At 44.3% G+C, this 22,036-nt stretch overlaps 1 protein-coding gene across 1 annotated transcript in view; it reads right to left on the minus strand.

Annotated features, from left to right (window-relative positions):
- The window catches only part of SLC1A1 (solute carrier family 1 member 1), a 71,590-nt gene extending 50,019 nt beyond the window's left edge, over window positions 1-21,571 (minus strand). The window contains exon 1 of the mRNA XM_057547718.1: window positions 21,046-21,571. Within this exon, the coding sequence (XP_057403701.1) occupies window positions 21,046-21,136 (91 nt within the window). The 5' untranslated portion in view covers window positions 21,137-21,571. The remainder of the gene's footprint in view (window positions 1-21,045) is intronic.
- Between the last annotated feature and the right edge of the window lie 465 nt (window positions 21,572-22,036).

Below are 22,036 nucleotides of genomic sequence, written 5' to 3' on the forward strand. Positions count from 1 at the left end.
TTTTTAGGTGGCTGAAGAGAAGTGACTTTCCTAACAACTTGCTCAAGTAATCTTTCAGTTCAGGGAAAACACCTGACTGGAAGGAGGGAGGAGGATCTAATTCCTTGCCCCATACTGAAAATGTACAGGACAGAAGCAATCAGAATGCTGTACTTCCTGCACGTACTGCCTGGCCTTGCAGGGAGGGCAGGAGATTCTGACAGTAGCAGCCTGGTGGGAGAGGGGGAGAGGATGCTCAACGTGGGTCCTAGAGTCCATTCTGGTTGAAAAGATAACTCTTTGCCAAGAGGATGCCAGGACCCAGAGAAAGAATTCTCAGACTGCAACATCCTACGAGTAAAACCAGATGGATGTCTGCAAGAACCTAGCCAGGCAAAGTAAGCTCTCCATCTCCCCATCTCTGGATATTCCCCTCCACACTGATACTGGTGTTTCCCAAGGAGTTTGTATTCTGACCTCTTCATGGGCTGTCCACTCTCACAGGGTGATCCTATCTGCTCTTATATATTCAGTTTCCACTTCTATCTCCTGCCTCATTCTGTCTCCCAAGTTCCAGGTCTTCAGGCAATCTCTACCTAGATATATATAGCTCAACATGGGACCCAACATACTAAAAATAAACCTATCTTTCCTTCTCCCAGAAGACTTCTGACTTTTCCTCCTGGGTTAGCTGGTGGTTTTAAAATAGGTCCACACATTATTTGACACTCTTCCCATCAGGAGATGGAGTCTCTGTTCCCTTCCCTTAAACCTGGGTAGGCCTTGTAATGGCCTTAATAAAGAAAATACAGCAGAAATGAGCCTGCATGGATGGAGTCTGAGGCTAGCTTAGAAAAGGGGTGGCTTTTGATGGTTTCTCTTCTTGGGACACTCACTTTGAAGCCCTGAGGTACCATGTAAAAAGTCCAGCTACCCTGAAGCTGCCCTGCTGGAGAGACCACATGGGAGAGCGAGTGAGTAAGCGAGTGATAGAGAGGGAGAACAGCTGTTTGAGTCTTCCAGGCAGTAAACACGTGAGTGATGGCCCTTCAGTTGATTCCAGCCCAGCCACCATATCCCTGCAATCACAAAAGCGACCTCATGTGAGAACTGTTTAGCTGAGCCCAAATAATTCTCAGAACGATGAGGGATAATAATATGATTGCTATTTTAATCCACTAACTTTGGAAGTAATTAGTTACACAGAAATAGATACCTGGGAGTTCCCTGGTGGTGCAGTGGATAAGACTCTGAGCTCTCAATGCAAGGGGCCCAGGTTCAATCCCTGGTCAGGGAACTAGATCCCACATGCATGCTGCAACTAAGAGTTCGCATTCCACAACCAAGGAGGCTCCCTGCCGCAACTAAGATCCAGCGCAACCAAATTAATTAATTAATTGGCTTATTAATTTTAAAAAAAGAAAGAGATACCTGGAAGAGTTCCCTATCTTCCTAAATTGTGTTGTCACTGCAGACATTTTTTGAGGGCTGTGTAGACTATGGTCAGGTACTGTTCAAAGCATAATTAACTCTGACTGATCTTCACAACTCTGTGAGGTGACTTCATTTTCAGGTGAGAGACTGAGGCACAAGGAAGTAAAGTAGCTTGCCCAAGGTCCACAGGAAGTAAGTGACACAGCTGAGATACCGAAGCAGTCTGGGTCTAAAGTGGTACACTTTGGGGACATTCTAGACAACTCTGCATCCCATCCCAGGCCCACATCGAACAGCCACCAAGTCCTGCTGATTCTACTGTCTAAACAACTCTCCAATCTGTCTCCCTCCCTTCCATCCTCACCGGCACCACCTTGGTTCAGGTCGGCCTCGTTTCTCACCAAGACTATTTCATCAGCTTCCTAACACTCTCTCTGCTTCTGGTCTTGTCTCTTCCAATTCATCCTCCAAATCAAAGCCAGAATGATCTTTCTGAGATGCAAATCTGGCTGAGTCACTTTCCTGCTTAAAGCCCTTTCAATGGTTTCCCATCACGGGGTGGCATGCAAGCTCCTTGGTCCATCCTACCCCCAGCCCCGCCCCCGTGCCCAGGTCTCTGAGCCTGTGCACATAGGCCCCTCTGCTTTCCGACTTTACTTGTTTACCATTTCAGCAACTTCAAATCTCAGCTCAAGGGACTTCCCTGGTGGCGCAGTGGTTAAGAATCCGCCTGCCAATGCAGGGGACACAGGTTCAAGCCCTGGTCTGTGAAGATCCCACATGCCGTGGAGCAACTAAGCCCGTGCACCATGACTACTGAGCCTGCGCTCTAGAGCCTGCAAGCCACAACTACTGAAGCCCGTGTGCCACAACTACTGAAGCTGGCACGCCTAGAGCTCGTGCTCCACAACAAGAGAAGCCACCACAGAGAAGCCTGCGCACCGCAACGAAGAGCGGCCCCCACTCGCAATAACTAGAGAAAGCCCTCACGCAACAAAGACCTAACGCAGCCAAAAATAAATAAATAAATAAATTTATTTTAAAAAAAAAAACAACAAAAACCTCAGCTCAAGGGTGTTTGGAAAGCCTTCCCAACCTCCTCCATGTGACCTGTGTCCAGGTAACAAGGCAGGCCCTGGCTGGCCCTGCAGATGTGGAATTAAGAAGGTCCCTTATCTTCCACGCCCCAAAATACCAAAAACAATTAGATCAGATATCCTCCATAGGAGGGCAGCATCAGTCCACTGGAGGCTTCGCTCTTCACAGGAATGAAAAGACACCAGAAAGAAGGTATTCCTCACACCATTTAAACACAGAACACCTCCTGAAACACTGGGCCTGTCTGTACGAGCCAGACTCTTAAGGTGTGTATGTTTAAGTGTATTTCTCATACAGTAAAACTGAACTTTAGTGCACAGTCTTATGATTTTTAACATGTGTTAAAATTCTTACAACCACCGTCAAAATTAGGATATGGACAGAGAATAGTTCTATCACCCCAAAGAACTCCCTCATGCTATACCTTTACAGTGATACACACACACACACACACACACACACACACACACACCCTGTCCCTAACCTCTGGCAACCTCTGATTTGTTCTCCATCACTATGTTTTTTTCTTTTTGAGAATGTCTTGTACATAGAGTCATACTCTACGTAGCCTTTTAATACTGGTTACTTTCACTGAGTATAATGCCCTTGAGATTCATCCATGTTTTGTGCATATCAATAATATGTTCCTTCTTCTTGATGAATGGATCACATCTTAGAGGTGGACAGTATTTATTTTTTCATTCACTGAAGGACATCTGGGTTACTTCCTGTTTTGGGTGATTATGAATAGAGCTGCTATAAACATCTGTGTGTAAGTTTTTCTGTGAACATAAGTTTTTCTCTTTCTAGGGTATATACCCAGGAGTAGGATTGCTGGATCATATGGTAAGTGTATATTTAACTTCTAAGAAACTGCCAAACTGTTTTTTAGAGTGGTTGTACCATTTTACATCTCCACCAGCAAGGTTTAAGAGGACCAGCTGCTCCACATCTTCATCAGCACTTAGTACTGTATTTTTTATTTTAGCCATTCTAATAGGCATGTAGTGGCATCTTGTGGTTTTTTTTAATTTATCCTTGTTTTATTGAGATTTAACTGACATACAGCACTATATAAGTTTAAAGTGCACAGCACAGCGATCTGGCTTACATACATTGAGATGACGACCACAAGAAGTTTACTGAACATCCATCATCTCACATAGATACAAAATTAAATAAACAGAAAAAAAAAGTTTTCCTTGTCTCATTGTGGTTTTAATTTACATTTCCCTAATGGCTAATAATGCTGAACATCTTTTTGTGTGTTTACTTGACAGCCTCTTTGGTGAAGTGACTTTTTAAAGTTGGATTATTTGTTTTCTCACTCTTGAGTTTTGAAAGTTATTATGTTCTGGATACAAGTTCAGATATGTTGGATATGTGATCTGCAATTATTTTTTCCTAGTATGTAAGATTCTTCAGTCTCTTTCCCCCCACCCAGCTTTATTGAAATATAACTGACAATTAAAAATTGCATACATTTAAGGTGTACAACTTTATGATTTGTTGTGTTCATTGTCTTAACAGTGTCTTTCATAGAACAAAGGTTCTTTTTTTTTTATAAAGTCCAATTTATCAATTTTTTCTTTTATGAATTCTATTTGGTCATAATATCTAAGAACTCTTTGCCTAACTCTAGGTCACAAAGACTCTGAAAATTTTCTTTTTTACTCTTCTTTTAGATCTATGATCTGTTTTGAGTTAATTTTGTATAAAATATGATGTTTAGGTAGAGGTTCTTTTTTTTTCTTTTTTCTTTTTTGCATATGTCTAGCTGTTCCAATACCATTTGCTGAAAAGACTTTACTTTCTTCTTTGAATGGCTTTTGCATCTTTGTCAAAAATCAATTGGGCACATTCATATAGGTCTACTTCTGGAATCTCTATTCTATTTTATTGACTTATGTGCCTATCCCTTCACCAGTACTACAAAGTCTTGATTACTGTCATCTGTGATTCTTCCAACTTTCTTCTTCTTTTTCCAAGTTGTTTGTTATTCCTTTGCCTTTCCATATAAAGTTTAGAATCAGTTTGTCTGATACATCTACAAAAAATACTTCCAGGATTTTGACTAGAATTGCATTAAAACTATAAGCCAATTTGAGAAGAACTGACATCATCATTATGATATATCTTCCAGTCTATGAACAGGTATGACTGTTTACTTAGGTCTAGAATTTCTTTCATCAGTGTTCTGTAATTTTCAACTATAGATCCTATTCATACATCTTGTTAGATATATACCTGATCTTTTACTTTTTGGAGCTATTTTAAATAATATTTAAAAATTTCCATTTCCAATCATACATTGTTAGTATATAGAAATAACAAATGCTTTTTTGGGAATTAATCTTGTATCTGCAACCTTGCTAAATCACTTACCAGTTTTAGGAGTTATTCTGTAGATTCCTTGGGATTTTCTATGTAGAAAATCATGCCATCTGTGAACAGGGTAAGTTTTATTTCTCTCCAATCTATGTTCATTATTTCTTTTTCTTGCTGTATTGCACTGGATCAGGCTTCCAGTGAGATACTGAATAGAAGTGGTAAGGGTGGACATCCTTGCATTATTCCTGATTTTAAGGGGAAAGCATTCAGACTTTCATCATTAACAGTAGCACTAGGTTGGGTTTTTGGGGTTCGGGGTTTTTTTTTTTTTAATTCTTAAGAGTTTAAAGCAAAAATTCAATTGTGGTCCTTGCTTAATTTTCCTTCCCCTCCCTCAGGCTTTAAAATAGTTTCTGTCTTAATTATTTTCAAAGTACGTGGTTATTATCTAAACAACTTCAAATGTTTCTGCAATGCTATGAATTCAATAAAGCTTAGCAATGAGTATACACCAAGTGCATTCAGGGAATAGTTCAGGAGCACAACAGATAAAAGGCAAAACATTTGTTGTAATTGCCACCCAATGTCCATTGTCTTTGCTGTTAATAGCCATATCTCCCAACTCTCAATCTGTTTCAGGTCCAGCTCAAGCTATAACTAATTCAGAAGTTAGGGGAAGAGGGTGGGATGAAGGAGTGACTTTAGCCTGGCCCATCAGATAATCTCGTTTCCTTAGTCCCAAGACTGATTATGGAATGGTCATATGACCCAATTAGGACTGAGTGAAACTCAGGCCAAGGCCCCAGAGTCCTGTTTGAACAGAGAGAAACTTTCTCTTTTCTGCTGGGTATGAAGCAGGGAAATGGAAACCTTGAACTGTGCTGGCAGCTTATCTTACCACCAGCGGGAGTGTCTTACCTGAGAGTGAAAATAACACAAGAGTGCAGAGACTATACGTAAAGAGAGAATAGGACAGAATGATATTTTTGAACCCGTGAATTCAGCTGTACTTGAAACCACTCACCATTTCTGAGCTCTTAAATTATCTGAGCCATAAATTCTATGCCGACCCCCCACATTTCTGGCTTAAGCCTGTTCAACCAGGATTTTCTGTCACTTCCAATTAGAAGAGTGGGGAGAGTGAAAGTGTCACTGATATTCTGGGTGCCCCCTCAATCAACCACATTGGCCCTCTCTGCATGAAAGAAAAGCTGGTTGATGTGAGGGCAAGGCCTTCTAGTTGTGGAAGCCATGCGGATGGGCCTGTGGGATAGGGCAAGGCAGGAGAATGGTCATGATGGTACACGGTTACAGACGATACAGGAGTCATTATACCACTTACTTCTCAAAATGCCCATAGCAGAGGGCTCCAGTATTACCAGACACCATCAGACTAACTTCTCTACCATCATTCGTAGACCTTGATAATGGTGTCCCAAGAAAACCTCTTAGCATGGCATTCAATGCCATGTGGCTCTGTGCCCGTTATTCTCCCTTTGCCCTTTAGATTTACCTTCTGTCCTTTTTCGCCCCGCTTTGTGTCCCGGGAGACTGATCTCTCTACCAATTGTGTAACCTGGGGTTCCTTGCCCTCTGGCTTTAGCTGGGTTTAGCCAAGGAGAAGCACTAGCTGTGGATCTTAAGACAGAGAGAGAAAAGTTGGGGTATATGTTGTCTTCATTCCTTCCCTGGTCTGCCATGGTTCTGGCAGTGGCTATGTTCCTCTGTGGCCATACAGGTCCTATCAAGCAGCTGCTCTGTCGCAGCCCAGCCCCCAATGGGCTGTGATAACACTGTCCCCCCTTCCCTTGCCCATTCTGGCATAGGGGAGTTAACAGCTTCCCACAGTTACTAGCCCTGGGTGCCTCACCATCCCTTAACCCCACCTAACTCTGTAAGTAGTCCCTTGATTACAGTCTGTTCAGTTAAATACCTTTGAGTGAGTGGATCATCTGTTTTCTGCCAGGTCCCTAGCTGATATAGGCCCTCACATCTTCATCATCATTGATCTTATCATGTCCGGTCACAATAAACTCCTTGCTGTTTCTTAAAGATGCTCCTTGTTTTTGTGCGCTTGTTCGCAGATCCCCCTCCAAGGAAAACCCTTTGCCACTATCTTTGCCTAGTAAAGTGCTACTCACCCCTCAAAACAGAGTCACCTCCTCCAGAAAGCCTTTCCCAGGGTCTCTCCCCAGGTGGGATGAGTCTCTTCTCTGGGTCCTTCAGAGCTTCATCTGCATCTACTGTCCCCTCTAAAAGACCTCTATCTCAGCCCCTTCCTCCATCGCAAGTTCCCGAGGCATAAGCATTGTATGCTCACTTTTGTACCCCCCAATGTCCCAGGCACCAGTGCCTGACACTCCACGGATGTTTGGCCAATACCTGCTGCATTGAAGTGAACCAGGAATGCATAATAATTGCTATTTAATGCATATGCCCAGGAAACCACAGCATTTTCTATTCGTTACTCATCAAATCTGATTACAAAAGGCAGGAGAAAATAGCTGAGATAGCGTACCATTAGCAGAGTGTGAAAACTGGGCTATAGGAATGTGGGTATAAATTCTGCCACGTTGTCCCAGGGCCATCAAACCCAGAGAGGCATCATAAATATGGCCTCTCCAGTAATGGACAATGGCTATAGTAATGCACCCATGAGAAGTTAGATGCCTGGTTCCTACACCTTGGGACTTCTCCCAGGCTTCTGGAGCCCCTGGAGTCCAAAGAGTCCCTTGGGTTCAAGTAAGGATAAGGTTGGTTATAGGACCAACCCACAGGAATCCAGTCCCTACAGCAAGCATTCAACTGGCTTAGAGGTCCAGCTCGTTCTAAGCTAGGAACAACCAGACTGTCCCTCCCCCCCTAAAGATGGGTCAGTCCCACATACGTGTGTTTGGGTTATTTCCTGAGATACCTATCTATGACTTGACTTGTGGATTCTAAAATCTCCCGTTTCCTACCTGTGGTCGACTTTCTTTATTCTACTTTTTTTTTTTCCTCTTAAAATGGTTCACATCTGCTAAACTCATGGATCATTCTACCTATCAGCTTATTTTATACATTCCTGTGAAAGATCTTCATCTACCTTGTGGTCATACTCCACTCTTTCCCCTCCTTGGTACCCAGGCAAATATTTGGTCTCCAAGTCCCTGAAGGAATGACAGGTCTCCTCACTCAGACGTACACACTTTGGAGAGGCCCTGGAATCCTTTGATTGAAGGACACACCTTTTCCTCAGGTTTAACACCAGATTATCCGGGAACCCTACCTCTTTACAGTAACCAGTTTTACAACTCCCATAAACACCTTCTTGGTTCATTACACAATCTCAGGAAGGCTTCTTTCCATGTGTAAAAGAAATCTGACCATCTACCCCACCGTGGGGTTGAGTCAGGAGCAATTTGAGAGCAGGAAAGAGATGGACCTCTGTGAGAAAGAAGGGAGCCAGTCATCCTGGATTTTCTAGACCTGTCACAAGCCTGGAATTCCCATCTTGATGAACCCTGCATCCAGAGTGCTAAGTCTAAGTAACTGGGACTCCCCACATTTCTCAGCCCATTCCTCACCTCTGCCTCAAAACTGTGTCACCTGCTTATTCTTACCATGTTCCTGCCTGCCAACTGTTTATCCCTCTCTTCTCCTAACTTTTATGGAGCCTTAACTCTGACCTCTCCTTCCCCACTCCCAGAAGGACTGCAGAAATATTTACTTTCATCTTCAAATGAGTTAAGGTGTATTTGAAGAATTGTATATAGTCTTTCCTAAATTAAAATGAAAGTGGTACCCAGTGTTGAAAGTTTGGGTCCGGGATTTCTGTCTCTAAATACCTCAGATGCTTCTCTTAATCCTAACTGAAAGACAAAAGGCAAAGACAGACCAGCTTGTTTATTACTTCTGAAAGGAAAGAACACTCATGTATAGAATATTAAACATGTCATATAGCTACAAAGGGCCCAGATGCCTTTTCACAGGGAAGAGAGTAGGGCCCTAGAAAACACACAAAGATAACATTGTATATTAGTGTCTTCAAGGAATAACATTGTAACCAGGACTCAAGTTTTACAATTTGCATGGCTCCCTTTTTTGTTTGTTTCTGGGAAACAATAACAAACACAAGACACTATAGTTTTATAAAGTACCTCCACATGTATCAGCTCATTTGATAACAACAATGGATTAGATTTAAGGTCTAGAAATAAGTATAAATGCATTTAAGATGACTGGCAGAGACCAAAAAAAGAAAAAAAAAATCAAACATGGTGAGTATAATCTTTTCACAGTAATACTAGAGGATTTTGTTTATTCTTGGAATCTTGGAATGTTTTACGTTTGTGAGGATCTTCAGCCTCCTTTCTCAGTATTGCCCTCATGAACAGATGTTCCAGGGCATGGGGAGAGGCTGTAAAAGGGGAGAAAGAGAGAGAATCTAAGCAAAAAGTCACAGCTGCAAACCTCATTCACTGTGATCTACCAACACTTTCCCCTAGAACACAGAGCCCTGAGCAGGATTCACAAAGCCTTTAAAAACTCAGCGATGAGCACGGCCTCAGGAACTTCAGGATCTTGATCTTGGATTCAATAAATCCAGTCTTCTATGGTTACTTACTTGCAATTTAAGAAGCAGCCAAGGGGGCTTCCCTGGTGGCACAGGGGTTGAGAATCTGCCTGCCAATTCAGGGGACACGGGTTCAAGCCCTGGTCCAGGAAGATCCCACATGCCGTGGAGCAATTAAGCCCGTGCGCCACAGCTACTGAAGCCCGCGCACCTAGAGCCCATGCTCCGCAACAAGAGAAGCCACCGCAATGAGAAGCTCATGCACCACAACGAGGAGTAGCTCCCGCTTGCCACAACTAGAAAAAGCCCGCACACAGCAACGAAGACCCAACGCAGCCAAACCTTACCCAATCATTTCCGCTTAAACAACAGTAGATGTAAACTTCTAATTTTTTTTTTCAAAATAAACAAGCTAGTTAGAGATTACTGCCAAATACTTATATTTAATGCAAGTGGCAAACCAGTTACAGAGGAGACCTGGGCATGTTTCTCGGGGTCTGTGGCTTCTGCACTGGCAACAAGAGCTCAACCTCTGTTACTCTGTGGAACTCAGAATCTCTCCCATGTGATGAAACCTCAGGAAATTCTCTAGGTGTGAGAAAGAAATCAATGAAGTGGAAGCAGAAATGGAGCAAACCTGTTATGTCTCCTAGTTGACAATTAACTTTTGCTAATAAAAAAAGTAAAAACTCATTTTCAGAATCTTTAACAACCAAGTCTAGTGTTTGTCCAAGCTGTTTAAGCTCCAGGTCTACTGGAACAAGCAGCACAGACAGGCTAATTAATCTCTTATCATAGAAATAATCTCCAGACAGGGACAGAAATGGGCAGAATTTGGACAGGGACGTGAAACGATGCGTGGAGGGGGAAAACCTAGAAAAAAAATTCACTGAAAGACATAGGAGTTGCTAAATACCACATTCAAAAAGACTCTACCATCCAAGGGTGATTCAGCTCCACGCCATGGCCCAACTTTGGGAAGCCAGATGGATCTTCCAATCTCTCTAATTCTGTCCAGTTTCAGTATTGTATGGAACTATTAGTTAGTCTAATTAGTCCAAAGAACTCTCTGGAGATCAGGCTCATTCCTGTGCCGGTTTCCTGAGAAGGTCAGATCTTCCTCAGGGTAGAAAGACGCTCTCCATTCTGACAGCTCCAGGGTCATGCTGAGCTCACACTAAAATGGCTTCAGAACCGTTAGTGACTAGGCTTGCTCTTCTTCTGGGGCCCCCAAACTAGGAGCAAAGTATATTTCAGATGACTCCAGCTTGGATAAGAGTTCCTCAGGGTCTTCACTCAAAAACCCATGCAACTTACTGGGTAACTAGGGGATCAGTGGGATAGGTTCATCAAGGATTGACCTCTTCTTCAGTGAAGAAGGTTCTATAATCAGTCAAAAATATTTGGGAGCATCTCTTATGAAGCAGGTACCAGGTTAGATGCTATGAGTGTGACAGACCCATATAAGACAGCATTTTTTTTTTTTTTAACCCTCAGGACACTGAGATAAGAAAGAGAAGCTGTAAAAACATAACAATACATATATTAAATAGTTTCATACAATACTGAAATTGGACACAAGATAAAGACCCCTGTACTCATATCATTATCTCTACCTGGGTTTGTCATCTTTCTAATCTTCAAGCCCAGAAATCCTACCACACCTGCTCAAGGCCATTCCTGGCCTCCTCCAATTCCCAATTCCACCTGTTTCTCAATTCCCCCTCTCCTTTGAAGGCCCAAGGCGTGTTGTAGCTTTCCTGCAGCATTTACAACACTTAAGGTCATATTAGTGATTTCTGTGCACATATTGCCTCTGACAGACTAAGACAAAACACAGACTTCAACTCTGCATCTCTTGCCAGTTAACATCAATACTTGTTCAATTTAAATTAATTGCGAAATGAATAGATTTTCCCAGCAATGGACAATACTTTTCATCTTACATGCCAGTTCCCTTTGATTAACAGTAGTTGCCTAGAGAAGAGTTTTGAGGATTCTGAGGTCATAGCAAAGCTCCAAGGTAAAGAGTGCTATAATCAATTAGTGATGTCTGCCACAGGGCAGGATTAGGAGTAGTGGTTCAAATGCAGTACAATTTGGGAAAATAAATTAAGGGTTATACGAGCACAGAGAAGGGAAATCATCTCTGACTGGCAGTCAGAGAAGTCTATATGATAAAAGTGAAAATTAGATCCACCATCAAGGATGGGTAGGATAACAGTAGGTGAAACACATGAGCAAAAGCAGTAGGGCAGGAGAGTATGACACATCCTGGGAAAGCAACTCTTAGACAAGCTCAACTAGAATAAGTTCAAATAGAAGGTTTATGTGGGAGATGAATAGGGAAAGGACTAAATACTGTAGAATGCCTCAGGTTGAAGGACATGATAAAGAAAAGCCAAGAGACAGACAAGGGATGGAGTAAGAAGGAGGCTACTAGGCTTTATTTAGCTACTGTACAAGAGTGAAGTCTGCAAGAATGCTCTGAACTATCAATTAGGTGTATCAAGGTTCATTAGGAAGTAGCCTTGCTTAATAGTTAAGAACTGCAGTTTTGGAGTCAGACAGTCCTGGGTGCAAATCCCAGCTCTGACTGTGACCTCACGTGACTTAAGCCCTGTAAGTTTCAGTCTCCTTTTCTGTAAAAAAAAAAAGTACACTTCTTACCTCATTGTGCTGAGGCTCAAATGGGAAATAATGTGCATAAAAGTCATAATAAGCCCTCAATAAATATTACCTATTAGGCTTGGTTACCCACAGAAAAAGAAATTTTCAAAGGAGAAAATGTGTCTCCCTCATTGTCTCATAATTTGGGAAATTTTATACGAAACTTGTAAAGTGGTTAAGTGGCTCAGAAAACAATTAAGTATATGAAATAGCCACAGAAATAGAACAGAATCAGTTTATTTTCCAGTAATGCTTAGAGGCTTGGAGATTAGGCTTTTCGTGGTTAGGCATTTCTGGTGATGGTGCATTTTTTTGTTGACTTAATTCTTTACTGAATTATAAGTAACCAGATAACTCCCAAGCAACAGAACAGTGGTAGAAAAATAATTTAATTTTATAATCTCATTTAAGCATTCTCCTCTAAGGGTTTCTTTTCCTCCTTAGTCAAGTAAGTAAGTACAGTTTTAACCCCCTGAGAGCATAGTTGTCTCAATGCAGCTGTAAAAATTAACACACAGTGCAGACCCCCACTGAGGTCACTTCTGAATAGAAGTTCCAGTCCCAAAGGCCACCACTTTGCTTCAATATGCAGACCTAGCAGAGTCACATGATGCTGGTATCAGGACCCTTCCTGGACACAGGAAAATCTGCTGTGACAACTGTCCTGCCGGTGGACCCAGTTATGGACTCTGACCAATAAGGGCCCTGGGAACAAAGACCTTAGCCTGAGTGTGGAAGGATTGGTGGGAGGGTCTTGTTTCCTCAGTGCTGGTCTGGGTCTCGTGGTGGAGAACAAGGCACAGCGTCCCTCCTCTCCTGGCAAAGCAGGGACCACTGCCCACAGCTCACACAGCTGGGGCTGGGCCTGGGAGAGGAACCACCCAGGACACACAGCATGAAGTGTCTGTGAGCTGGGACAAGGTCTGCCCATCCCAGAAAGTGCAGGAGTATTTGCTGGAAAGGAAATATTCTACCTCTGGTAATGGAACAGGCAGTGGGCAGATATTTTTCAAAGGTAGGGTAGTAACATTTCTGGCAATGAGTGAGTCACTGAAACACTTCCTTTCCATTAACAGAGGTGTTACTGTGGAGCATTCTAATTACAACAGAGCACTCTTTGTCACAGTTTGGGGCTGTTTCCTCAGCAAGTATAATGAATCAGCTCCTTCTAAATCTATCTGCCGTGCTAAACTACAGCTCCGAACTGAATTATTGGCTTAATAGTAACTGTCTTCAATGTTGTCTTCTATTAGATGTATGTTTAACATTCAAAATAGGAAAGGCCATTGAAAAGACTTGCTACTTTAACAGACACTGCTGTGGGGGAATTTAAGTGGGCCACTCAGTGCCGTCTAAGATAAGTTCATTTTCTTCGAGAGTGCTCGAGTCCCCACGGTACACGTGACCCCAGATCTCCAGCGACATCAACATGGGGGAGATCTGCAGTTCCTCAGGTGAACGGCAGCAGGCCAGCGTGTCACTGACTCCCTATATAGGACAGCTATTTTCAGTCTCAGCTCTGCTAAAGGTAAGCACAATTTCTCCCAAGTAATTAACATGGAAAGCTTTCTCTCTTTATAAGCAAGTGTTCATATGAGCACACATATGCTCTACAACAGCTAATTCCTAATCCCATTTATTTACACGGTGTCTGAGCAACCCAAGGTTTTTACTCATCTGAGCTACTATATGAGCTCCACCAAATCCAAATTTGGCATGTGATAATTTTCTACATCTTATGTCATTTGAAGCTTCCTTTATTTCTTATGCCCACTGCTCAAATTTTTGACAGATGGGTTACGTTTGATCAGCCAAAAATCAGAATCTTTTCAGTGATTCCCCAACTCTGGTGGGTTCTGATTTGGTTTCAAAACTGAAAGCACCAGGCATAGGCATTCAAAGCCCAAAACTGTTTCCCTAATCCTTCAGTATGTGGAACTAGGCACAAGTCAGCTAAAGGATCGCTTCTCAAAGGTAATTAATTAAGCAGATACATGCAAGATATATATACATGTATAGAAACAACTTAAGTTTATTAGACCTCACATTACTGTTGTGATGAATAATTTAAGGCTGACATAGAACATTACCCTAGTAACAGTCCCAGACACAATTTACATTTTAACACCCCAAGTCACAGATGTAGGACAAATGACTCAACATCAACGTCATTTTACCCTCTAGTAATGACCATTAACCCTTCCTTAGTTCCCTAAGGAAGACTTCCTCTATCTCCCAGCAATGAACTGAGGAATGACTATACAAGCATAGAGCTAAGGGATTTTAAACCTAGAAGGAACTTCAGCGACTTTCTGACCCAGGGTCAACAAGTATGCAGCACACAGGCCACTATTTCCTAACCTTAAGCCCTTGGCAGACATCAGTAATCAATTTCAGAACTTTTCCTTCTCAACAAACATATCATGCCAGACAGTCCACTACCTATAAATTGGAGTTGGCACATGAATAAAATCTCTTTGATCTTCCAGCTAATCCAAACCTCTCTTCCTTCTGACAAGAAACAAAGATTCACTTTTTTATATAGCATTTTAGAGTCAGTCTCATTACTTTAAGGTCTCCTTTCATTTTCTAGTGCCTGCTAAGGGTAATCAGAATGCTTTCGCCCTCTAGGGGTCTATAATCTAGTTTTGAAGAAGAGAAGTTTAACATGCTTGATAAGTATATGTAAACTAAGTGTTAATCTGTCTTACTGATGCACATCAGAGGAGGCTGAAGTAGGCAGAGAAGAATGTATGGTGGAATTCAAGCTTAGCTTTGGGCTCATTTACTCATTCAATAAACAAGGATAACGTCTATCTCTCTGGGTCACAAATGACACAACAATTTAACAAATGTATTGAGCCCACCAGGCTTTGTGACAGGTGCTGTGGGTATAGAGAGGGGCAACACAGAATTCCTTCCCTCAAGGGCTCATGAGTCAGTGGGGAAGGCAGAAAATTAGAATACACTCTAACTATACAGTAACAAAAAGCAAGTAGACATTGGTTCTGTACAGTGGGAGAGCATGATAGTTCTTTTCCAAGCTGCTGCCCCCTCTGGGACTTCCTCTCCTGCTAGAGATCACCACCTCTTTCTCCCAAGGACTAAACCTAGCCAACAGGTTAACCTGCTGAACACCTCACAGAGCTGTCCTTTCCTTTCCACTCTCACTGCTGCTGCTCTGCTGAGGCCCCCATCTCTCTCTCTCTCTGCCTGGACCTTAACAGTAATCCCCTAGGGTGATCTGCCCACTTGCAAGATCACCCTTCTTGGATCCAGATTCCACATCCATCTGCCTCAAGGATCTTTTCTAAGCACAGTCCTGCCTATGTCATTGTCCAGTTTTGTCCTCAGGAGCATGTCTGAACTTATCAGCATGGCATTCCAGTCTGTCTAGGATCTGGCCGCCGACCTCCGTGGCAGCCTTGCTTTTTCTCCCCCCATGTCCCTCAATCACACCCTTTGCGCCAGTCACACCAAGCCACTTAGTTAGAAGGTAGAAAGGGCAGGCTTTGAAGGTGGAAACAATAGCAGGGCAGCCTCATGGACAGAGGTGTAAGGGTGGCTCTGAGCCTAGAGTGGAGACCAGTCTGGCAAATCCCACAGGAGCAGTGTTCCTCCAGGGCACACACTGCAATTCCCAGAGTCCTGTGGAGGCATGTTGTTGCCCCTTCTCAGTCTCAGGGGAGAAAGGAGCAACTACAGCCCAAAGTGCACACTACAGAATCCTCATACCTTATCCTGATGTGGCATACAGCCAGACCACCATGGTCCCCAGGAGGGTCTGCAAGGACCAAATATGACAGGGAGATGGGGAGCAAGACGGAGGACAGCAGTCCAAAGGTAGGGAAGGAAAAGTATAGGAAGACTGGGCATTGCCAGTTGTTATCTGAGTGATCCTGAGCGAGTCCTGCACTGTTCCAAGTCTGGTTCCTCGTCCATATAACGGTGAACAATAAGGCCTACTTAATAGTTGCAATATTTTTTTCATTGATTTTTCTTAAGCATTTCCTAAGATTTCACTAGCCATGATGGAAATGAGATTAGAAAAGTGTAAAAGTAAAATACATAGCAGGATAAGATCCTAACTTTCTTATACAGAACAATTATAAAATGCATCATTTTTTCAAGTAAAAAAAAAAAAAAATAGCAGGTTAATTGTACTAGCCTCCTAAACTGATCTGATTCCACGGTTGTCTCTGCTGTCCATGGTCAAAAGAGCAGCCAGCCAGGGAAAGCTGATTAAAAGATAATCAGACCATGTCACTGCTCTGCTCAACACCTTTTAATGGTTTCCCAACTCCCAGTAAAAGTCAAAGTCCTTATAAGAACTCACACCATCCTACTGCCTCTTCCCCCACCTCCTCACTCCACCCCCATGCTCTTCCTTAAACACACCAGGATCTCCCCAGATATCTGTGTTCCTTCACCTCTTTCCAGTCTCACTTCAGTTCTCGCCTTCCCAGCAGGGCCTTCCCATTCTCCCTATTTCAAACTGCAATCCGCCAGCGCCCTCTCTGCTTTATGTTACTCTAGAGCACTCTCACCATCGAACATACTCTACATTGTAGTTTACCTATGTTTCCGGTTTACTGTCTACTTGTCTCCACTTGAACATAAGTCTCATGAGGACAGGGGTTTTTATTTTGTTCACTGTTATGTGCCCTGGTTCTAGAACAGTCCCTGGCACACAGTAGGTGCCTAATATATATTTGTTGAATGAGCGAATGATTTAAGCATTGGTTATTGTACAGGTATATTCCAAGGCTGAGCTGATTAGACGGCCAGCAGCACCAGGCCTGAGACCTGCCAGAGCACATGAGTTTCATGATAACAAAATACATTCTGAACACTGAGCTGCAGTCGTCTCCCCGCCCGACCCCCGATCTTCAGGAGCTTCACAGACACGTAGAAACTGAGCAAGAGAGCTTATACCATGACTCAAATTAGCACTGCCAGATACAAGAGCTCCGGCGTAGGAGACGTGAGGCTGGGTGGAGCAAGGGTTATTACTAAGAACATGAAGGAATTGTTCTCGATTTTGGACAATGGAATCTGAATCTGTAAATGATTGCTTCCTTTAGTGCTCCAAAGAAAATTATTCAGGATGAATAAGCTTGCCAGCTCTGTCCTGTAAATAACAACAGCTATTTCCTTTCCTGAAAATCCATAACCTGGAAATCAGATTTTTCAAATGACTGAAATAAAGCACAACCTGTCTGGACAGAAAGATCAGGCTTTATGTTGTGAACAGGGTGAGGGTTCCATGAGTGCTTTACCAACATTATACACGCTATGATCAGTATTGGCTGACGTGAATCACAACGCTTGGACACAGAATTCTCACACACAGATTCTGCTTGCACAGAATTCCCACTTAAAGCACTAAAATTCTTCCCTCATAATTTCTGCCCTGTTAAATGAAATGAGAATCAGGCTATGGGGCACAAAACAAAATGATTAATCCTTTCCATATCCTTTTAAAACAGTAAATAATGCTCTGGAGGCTGGTGTTCACCTAGACAGAACATGTCATCAAAACACGTGAATCACCTTGGACTCAGAATTCTAGGCTGGACACCAAGCAGAACAGAGAAAGACCACGAGAGACCTTATTTTATAAGAAAGTATTAATTTCCTCAGAATGAAATTATTCAAATCATCTTAAAATGACATTTATTGAGTACCTGTTATATGCCAGTCACACAACTAGATATTTTCACATTATCTTAAACAACTCTAATAGCAAATGAGGTAATGACCTATATCCCTATTTTCCAGATGAGGAAATTGAGGATTCCAGAGAATAACAGATTTTGTCTTAAATGGTAGAGCATGACAGTATCAGAATTCAAATCTAGAACTCTTGACGCCAGGCTCTGTGCTCATGCTACTACACTACGGAAGCAGGGGAAAAGTCTGAAAGAATTGTAATGGATGCAATGAAAATTGTTCCTTATCAGATTTTAGTAAAGGCCTCTCATCTGAAAATCCAAGATATTATTTCCAGGACCTTGTAGGGTTTCACAGAAATTAACAAAGATGGTCACTTAACTATTCAATCCCTTTATCTCATGAATAAGAATATGAGGAAATATTTAGCTTTTAGCATCTCCTTGTCCATGAAAGAAATTAACTTTTACACCTAATAAAGATGACCTTTAATTTCACTTCCCCTCAAATGCTGTCTTGAAAAATCAGAGGCTTTAAGATGGCTGGTAAAAATCTTTGCCCCTCACTTCAAAAATCAAAATATTTTAAAGTGTCAGGGCTGCTGAATTATAGCAGGGACAAAACATTTCAATTTTAATCAGAAGATGATATTCTGTCAGGGTAATAAATAAATTTAACTGTTTTTTCTTCTTTAAGATCCACATACTGAAAGGTTCAGAAAGGAGGCTACATGAGAGTGCTTGTGATTTCTGTATCAATTAAGACTGTTATAAAAATAAACTTATTATCATGGCCTAAAAGGCTTATGGATGGACTTAGCATCCCTGTTATAAGTTGGCTGCAATTTCAGTTCTGGGTTTAAACCAGAATGAGTTAGCACAGACTACACAGACAGAGGTATGATTTTTGCACTCAAGCCCAAAGCTCCAAAGAATGAGGAAAAGAGGACTCTAGGAAGTGCCTTGTGATGGACACATTGAGGGTGGTGTAGGCTTGACTTCTCAGACCAGGAGCTGAAATGCTCAGGGACTGCCCGATGTTGCTCCTTTTGCAAATGTGCTGAAAGACTTCAGTTGAGCGCTTATGATTTTTATACGGTGCTTTTCCTTTCTGGAGCAAAGTATCTGAATCAAGCTCCTGGGGCTTACCCACGTTAAAACTGGAGGAAATTGCCCATCTGACACCAAAGGCCACGTCTACAAAACAGACATGTTATCTCCCGTGACCCTGAAGACGTATTTATGCAACAAGTTCCAAAGGCCAGGGAAAAATTTTCAAGATCTTTGCCAAACCAGTCTCCAGTGAATCAGTAAACTCAATACTGGTGTGCCACACCCGGTTAATAGGTGAGTATCTCTGGAAAACCCCACAGCTGAAAAGGCAGGATCATTTCATGTCCACGGGGGATTGTGAGGGAAATGCCAGGCTACCCAAAACCATCCTTAAAAAGGGATTTAACAATTAATTCTGGAATCTTGTCACTAGGAAAACAAACAAGGCCATCTCATCTATTTGGCTGCAGGGTAAACAAATCACTCTCTCTGAGGCATCTGTTATTTAAAACGTGATGGGGCAGGATAATGCTTCCCTTAAAAACACCCTAAAAGAAAAAAAAAAAAAAAAAAAACCCTAACCGGGACTTCCCTGGTGGCACAGTGGTTAAGACTCTGTCTGCCAATGCAGGTGACACGGGTTCAAGCCCTGCAGCAGGAAGAACCCACATGCCACAGAGCAACTAAGCCTGTGCGCCACAACTACTGAGCCCGCACGCCACAACTACTGAAGCTCACGCGCCTAGAGCCCGTGCTCTGCAACAAGAGAAGCCACCACAATGAGAAGCCCACGCACCACAATGAAGAGTAGCCCCCGCTCGCCGCAACTAGAGAAAGCCCACGCATAGCAATGAAGACCCAACGCAACCAACCAACCAGCCAACCAACCAACCAAAACAAATGCCCTAAACCATGTGGCTCTTCTTGGGGAAAAGAGTTAAGCAGTCAAGACTTGCTCCTCTACTTCTCTCTTTTCCTCCCACAGGTGGCCTCTGCTAAGGTAATTCCAGGATGTTATTTATTTACTAGAAACCTGACTTGACTTTGCATAAGGATCTGGAGGAGCAAATCCGACCCTGAGGAATCCATTAACCTCCACAGACTTTTTTGGGGGGGCGGGGGTTTGGGCACCAAGAGGGGGAGCAGGCAACACCAAATATTCTGAGATTCAGGAGCAGCAGCTGGAGAGAAAGGTGCATGAGGCTGGGAGAGGTACAGGCTAACCCTCTCCCCAGCTCCACTTTCCAAATGGAAGGTGGGGTTTTCAAAAGAGCCTCACCTGCTGGGTGTCCCCACCTGTGCGAGCTCTCAGAGGAAAGGAGGCAGTCTTGGCGCCAACCCCAAAGAGGAGCATCCCAGGGCCCAAGGTGTAAAACAGACAACCTGGCAGAAATTCAGAGTCTAAATAGGTGCAACTCATACCTCTGAGCAATGGATCTGACATTCACCTAGTCCAGTGATTTCTCAGGAATGAATCACTTAAACACACCTTGTTTAAAAACAAGCACATATGACTTAAAAATTACTTTCAATAGAAAAGCAATGTGGAGAGCAAGGAAGCTCAGGGAGGCTACCTCGGTAGATCTGCACGGGGGAAAGGGAGAAATCTGATAGCTCTCTTCCCCTTGACATCCTGGGGGCCACAACTGCATACTCCTGAATTCAAGCACGAATCTGGCCGGTTTTCCGTGCCTCCGTGCGGGCAGCGGCTCGCCGCGTGGGAAGGCACCTTTCCAGGCACTGCCCAGGGTGAGCGACCGAAGGTAACATCCACCTCCTCCCTCCCCCCGGGGACCGGACCACCCCTGACGTTAAGGTGTCTCTTCCAGTCCAACCGCGAACCATCATCCACACTCAATCTCTGTCCGGACAACGCATGGTTCAGGAAAGAAAGGGGGGAGCAGATAGGATTTAAAAAATTAAACCACATTTGCTTCCAAACGGGAAGAACCGAGAGCTCTTGCTTCCCTTTCTCCCTTGCAAACCCCTTTGATCATTCTGGGTAAAGCAGGAACCCGCAGCTCGTGGAACACCCAAACGGGAGTCCCGGAGGAGCTTTGTTCTTTGCACGCAGAAATCAACACCCTCGAGGGTAAGCCCCCGCGTGGTGTCCGAGGCCGAGGGGGAGCCGAGGGACCCGAGCACCGGGTGCGCCAGCGCCATGCCCACCCTCGCACCCGCCCGCCCCGCACGCGGCCTGGGCGCTGGGAGCGCGTGAGGGTGCGCGCGTCGCCCACCCGCCACGCAACTCACCTAGCACCACCGCAGCCACGGTGGAGAGTAGCAGCCAATTATTCCTCAGGAAGCGCTTCCAGTCGCGTCCCTTCTTCGCCGGCTTCCCCATGGCTGGCGCCCGGGCTCGGAACCACAGCAGAGGCGGCCGCTCTTGTGCGCGGGGTTCGGCCGTGCGCGCTGGGGCCGGGGGAGCCCGGGGACCGCCGGTGGCTCCGCGGCTCAGTGCAGGAGGGATGCGGGCGCGCTGGGGAGAGGGTGTGCGTTGGCCGCTGCGGCCGCCGCCGTCGCCGCCTCCGTCGCCACCTGAGCTCGCGCGCCGCGCCTGCAGCCCGTGCTAGCTCGGTGGCCGTGCGTGGCGCGCGCGCCCGGCTCCTCCTGCCGCCGCCGCGCTCTGCGGCGCCGCGGCCAACCAGCGAGGAAAAAGGGAGGAGCGGCCGTCCCAGGAAGGAGGGCGGGTGGGTGCGTGCGTGCGTGGTGCGCCCGGGGGTCCCGGTGGAGCAGGCGTGGGAGGGCGCCCACGCTGTGGCTGCAGCTGGGACGGCTACTCAGGGACCGCTGCGCTCCTCCCCAGCCTTAGGCTGGAGCCTTTCGCTTTTTTTTTTTTTTAAATTTAATTGGTCAGGCTAGGTTTTCGGATTTATGGTTTCCTCCTCTCCCTAATCCAGAGGGGCGGAGTCGCTGGCCCCTTTGGTTTGGACTTCATTCGGCACACCCGCACGCCTCCTCTTTCTCCATACCAGCCACTGCCAGTGCAGCACCGCAGTGGGGAGAGTCGGGGGCAACTGAGTTCTGTCCTGGGTCCCATTTGCTTCTCCACTGCAGCCTCGGATTGGCCAGCAGCCTGGAAAGCCTCCTAGAAGCGTCTAGGAGGAGGGGAAAAAAAGAGTGCTGGGGGGAGTGAGCAGGACAGGACTTTGTGAACTTTCACACGAGGCCTCTAACTCCCCTACCCCCACAGGTATTATTAACTCTCCTCCTCAAGCCGAGGGAGGTGACGCTCCCACAGGAT

The sequence above is a fragment of the Balaenoptera acutorostrata genome, chromosome 6 (genome assembly GCF_949987535.1).
Source record: "Balaenoptera acutorostrata chromosome 6, mBalAcu1.1, whole genome shotgun sequence".
Lineage (NCBI taxonomy): Eukaryota > Metazoa > Chordata > Mammalia > Artiodactyla > Balaenopteridae > Balaenoptera > Balaenoptera acutorostrata.